The sequence below is a fragment of the Amphibalanus amphitrite genome, unplaced genomic scaffold, assembly GCF_019059575.1.
Source record: "Amphibalanus amphitrite isolate SeventyFive unplaced genomic scaffold, NRLGWU_Aamphi_draft 002025F_arrow, whole genome shotgun sequence".
In the NCBI taxonomy this organism is placed as follows: Eukaryota; Metazoa; Arthropoda; class Thecostraca; order Balanomorpha; family Balanidae; genus Amphibalanus; species Amphibalanus amphitrite.
In genome coordinates this window covers 62,694-67,626 of record NW_024883518.1, presented here as the reverse complement: position 1 = coordinate 67,626, position 4,933 = coordinate 62,694, and the positions used below count along the sequence as shown (strand labels likewise).

General features: G+C 54.4%; 1 protein-coding gene across 1 annotated transcript; it reads right to left on the bottom strand.

Annotated features, from left to right (window-relative positions):
* Window positions 1-3,345: 3,345 nt before the first annotated feature.
* LOC122376123 lies at window positions 3,346-4,621 on the bottom strand. Its single transcript, XM_043355819.1, has one exon. The coding sequence runs from the start codon at window positions 4,579-4,581 to the stop codon at window positions 3,346-3,348; it is 1,236 nt and encodes a 411-aa protein (XP_043211754.1). The 5' UTR covers window positions 4,582-4,621.
* Window positions 4,622-4,933: the final 312 nt, after the last annotated feature.

Sequence of the window (4,933 nt, the reverse complement as noted above, 5' to 3'; positions counted from 1 at the left end):
GGGTCAGTGTGGCCGGTGAGAACTGGATAGATCCGGAATATTAGTCAGGGATGATGTAGAGAGAGAGAGAGAAGGATAGAGAGAGAGAGAAAAGAGAGAAAGAGAGAGAAAGAAAGAAAGATAGAGAGAGGGGGAGCGAGAGGGAGAGAGAGCGAGAGGGAGAGAGAGAGCTGGAGAGAGAGAGAGAGAGAAAGAGAAAGAGAGAGAGAGAGAAAGAGAAAGAGAGAGGAGAGAGAGGAAGAGGGAGAGAGAAAAAAGAGGGAAAGGAGAGCAAGTTGCGAACAAACAGAAAAGCTTCACCTACACATTTCTTTTATAAAAAAAAACAAATCCTTGCAGAAAAATGCAAAAATGACCATTTCTTCCTCTTCTTTCTTGACTTTCGGTACTGCATTCCATAACTTTCAAATGAAATCTACCCCCTGTCATGATACCCCCAAAACCCCCTCTCCACTTTTAAACGCGGAACCGCCTCCCCCTCCCCCTCCCCCAATGTCAAGGACGAATCTCGTGCAACTCCCGGGGCCGATCTGCGCAGTAGCTCGTCGGCCCTCGGCGGTTCCCGCCCGCTCCGGACCGGTCCCGTATAGCCACCAGCTGGGACGCTGGCCCGCGTTCAAGACGGTGTTGCATCAGCTCTCTTCTGGGCGCTGTCCGGTGCCAAGCCTCCTCTCTAGTGCGAGTCGTCTGGCGCGTCAGCCGCTGCCCGCTAGATGTGCGCAGGAAAGCGATACTACGACGCAGAAGCGGGTGTCGGACTTCTATGCAGAGCGGCGCGGTCCATTCAAGAATATGATTAATGAGGTTGAAATCTTCAAGAAGGCGTACGAGAAAGTCGATTGATGATTGTCAGGTCACTGGAACGATATGACCTCCTAAAACCACTTTTTTGTGCAGAGCAAGATCTTTAATTAGCAGTTGGTTTGCCGATTGCTATCAAGAATAATGTATTTAGTCAGTAGTTTAAAAGATCAATACAACCAGCCAGGAAACCACTGCAAATCAGTCATGGATGGTTCCCAATCGTACGGATAAAACCAACCAGGGTATAGAGATGTCAGTCGGATACCAACTTTTTGGTATACCGATACCAAACCGATACCAACTTGGTATTTGGTATTTCAATCCTAATGTGTTTGGTACTTTGTTGGTATCATGAACCCTCACTAATGTATAAGAGGCTAAAGGTCAAGCTACACGGGACACTTTTTCGGTTTTTGATTTTTCGGTTTTTCGCTTTTTCGGTTCGATTTATCGTTTTTTCGCGTCGATTTTTCGCTTTTTCGATTTATCGCTTCGTGACTTGAGTTTTTCGAGTTTCGCTGATTTTTGTTTAGTTGGAACGCGCTGTGCAACCGCCAGCTCTTTTTATTTTGTTTGCAACCAGCGCAATGCTTTGGTCGCAGTTTTGCCTAGGGGCTTTAGGGGTCTGTTTTGTTGTCTGTTTTAACAGATGGAAATTACTTAAACAAGATCTCGTCTGTTTTGTAGTAGGAAACTGGCTTGACTAAACTTCCAGCAGCTCAGCTACTAACCGGCGCCCCGCTGGGACTCCTGGATTTCCACGCCCTGCTGGAAGGGGGAACACCCCTTCTAACTTGGCTTCTGAGCCACGTAGCGACACACCGTAGGCGACACTTGAAAGAGCTAAAAAATAAGGAACAAACTGCTTCGGCCATTTTTAGGTCAGATGTAGGCCAAAGGGCAGGTCACCAAAGGTCATCGAAGGTAAAATGTCGCCAATATCTATAGGTCAAACTTCGACAACTTTCGACAAATCGGTCCATAGCTCAGGAATGGATAGAGCTATAGCGCCGCGGCATAGGCGCGGGAGCCGGGGGGGCAGTGGGGGCAGCTTGCCCCCCCCCCAACTCTGGGGCCGTGGGGTCGATGCCCCCACAGCTTTGAGACGGAATACCACACTTTTTTGCATTTTTTTTTTGTTGAAAAAGCCAAGGGATGAAAAATAAGTGGCCTAAAACCGGTGAGAAAACTAGATTTGGGGGCAGGGCTGCGGAGTCGGAGTCGGAGTCGGAGTCGGAGTCGGAGTCGGTCGGAGTCGACAGTTGTGACCGGAGTCGGAGTCGGAGTGGGAGTCGATTTTAGAAACCCGAGCCGGAGTCGGAGTCGGAGTCACCGAAAATCTGTCGACTCCGCAGCCCTGCTAGGTCTGCGGAGTCGGAGTCGGGAGTTGGAGTCGGCCGGAGTCGACAATTCTGCCCGGAGTCGGAGTCGGAGTCGGAGCTGGTTTTTGAAAGCCGGAGTCGGAGTCGGAGTCGGAGTCGCCGAAAATCCATCGACTCCGCAGCCCTGTTTGGGGGTACCCTGGGTTGATCTCTATTATGGTGTGCCCCCCCAGTCTGAACGTAGTTCCCGCGCCCCTGCGCCGCGGAGAGGCGCAATCAAACGTTCTTTTAACGTTCTTTCGCTAGCATGACCTCAGATTTGACGTAAGGTCCACCGTTTATCCAGCAGGGGCATAAGCGTCCAAAATATACGATTCTGCAAAAACAGTTTTTTCCGCAATAACTTTTGACTCTAAACTTGCACGAGCTTTCCTTCACCAGAAACGTGTTTCTCTGATCGAGACGCATCGAATGAACCTTAAACTAACTGGACTGGTCTAGGTCATGACCTGGCCGGAAAGTTCGTGATGCATATCAGTCGATTTGTATCGTCCAGTGGAACACATCGAATGTGTTTTCATCGCTCTATAGTAGCATGCATTTATCGAAATTTATTACCGAAAATTGTGCATACCTTTCGCGACCTGATATGACCTCAGGGCATAACAAGGGGTCACGGGTGTCATATTGTTGGCGTTCAACATTTGATTCTCGTTTCGCCGCTGCCAGTCCGAAACTCCACCGAATGTCTTCTTGCTGTATTCCACCACGGACAATGCACACGCACAACCTGCTCTCACCAACTCCACGGTCCAACCACGCGCCTACCCCGCGTCCGGCACAGCCACGGCAACGGCGCCCCAGGCGGCGCGTCCGGCTCGCGCAAAGGCGCGGCCAGCGCCGCGGACCGGGGAGGATGGCCGCCAACGGCCGGCCGCCCGGTCACCGGAGCCGAGCCAGTCCCACGCAGAGGCGGAGCCAGGGACCGCCGGCAACTGACCGGCTCAGCCAGCGGCGCGGCGAGGTGCCGGGACCGGGGCCACGCCCCACAGCACAGACGCGCCGTAACCGTCACAACACAACACAACGCCGCGCAGTGGTGTACGAAGCTTCACCTGCATCATCACCCCCCTCCACACCACTGCACGGCGAAATAGGAATGTGCACACACAAAAGACGACAACAGTACAGTATTTAGAAGGAAATAAATGCCGGCTCGTTAATCCATCACATAGTCCGCAAATCTCACAGGCGGACGACGCGCGCGCTGGGAACGGCGCAACGAGGGAACATCAAACCGCACCTTAAGGGCTCCACGCAGACCGGGTGACGTCTGCTGCGCGGATACTCGAGTCGCCACCGGCGAGGTACCCGTCGCCGCATCAGTCATGAGGCGGGACGAGTGTAGTCCAACCGAAGAGGAAGGCGGCGGAGGCGCTGCAGACGCCACCGGCGAGGTACCCGTCGCCGCATCAGTCATGAGGCGGGACGAGTGTGGTCCAGCCGAAGAGGAAGGCGGCGGAGGTGCCGCAGACGCCACCGGCGAGGTACCCGTCGCCGCGTCAGTCATGAGGCGAGACGAGTGTAGTCCAGCAGAAGAAGAAGGCGGCGGAGGTGCCGCAGACGCCACCGGCGACGCCTCGGCCACCGCGCCAGCACCCGGCCGAGGTGACTCCAGCGGCGGAGGCGGCGACATCCGAGATGCGTCCTGTGACCGCTCAGCCGAATCGACCGCAGACGTCTCCTGCAGCGAAGGGTCAGGAGCCACGGAGATCAGATCCTGCATGCAGCGGCCCGATCGCAGCAGGTAGGCCGGCGGCTTCTTCCACGGACGCAGCTGTGAGTGATGGACTCGCTTCTCTTGTCCGTCTTCCGACTTGACGATGTAAGTAACGCCGTTGTTGTTGACCCGTGTTACAACGAACGGGCCATCGTAGCGGCGCTGGAACTTGTTGACGAGCATGTTCCCTGGGTGGTGGGCTTCTTTCTTGACAAGTTCGCCGACCCTAAATGGGGCGAATTCCGGGTGACCAGGCTTCCAGGAGTTCTGTATTTCCGAGGACACGATGGGGCCACTGACGCCACCGTGCTTGCGCTGGAGCAGGAACTCGGCAGGAGATTCTTTTAGCTCAGAGTGCCGAGTAGTATTGTAGGTGACCAGGGCGCGGGCCAGCTGTCCATCCCAGTCGGCAGCGGAGTCCGACAGGAGACGCAGGGCTTGACTTAGGGAGCGGTTACAGCGCTCAACTGCCCCGTTACCCTCAGGTCGGAGGGGAGTGGAGTAGACGTGATTGATCCCCCAGTTGATCAGCACCTTCTCGAACTCCGGTCCGCAGAACTCTGGACCATTGTCAGTCAGCACTCGCTTCGGCTTGCGTAAGAGAGCCACCAGAGCGTGGTGTTCGAAAGCGGTTGCAACAGCAGCTGACGTCTTTCGGCGGATTGGAATCGCCATTGACCACTTCGAACAGTGGTCTATGACCACCAGGCAGCCGATGAAACCTCTGCGGGTACGTGGGAACAGAAGAACATCGGCAGCAACCAGTTCGAATGGCTCAACACATTCAATCTTGTGCGTAGGAGGTGCCTTCGTTTGGGCAGTTGTTTTGTATAGCTGACAGCTTTTACAGCAGTAAACGATGTCGGCAACGACCTTAGTCATTCCGGGACAAAACACCTGTTTTGAGAGCAGATCACAGAGCTTGTCGCGTCCGATGTGGGCCATCTGGAGATGACTGACGACAGCCAGGTCGATGAGCCAGTCTTTGTTGACTACAGACACGGGCCCGTGTTTGGGATGTTCGTAC

Excerpts from the sequence above, each read along its gene's own strand:
- LOC122376123 (XM_043355819.1), bottom strand. The coding sequence starts at position 4,581 with ATGGCGATTCCAATCCGCCGAAAGACGTCAGCTGCTGTTGCAACCGCT.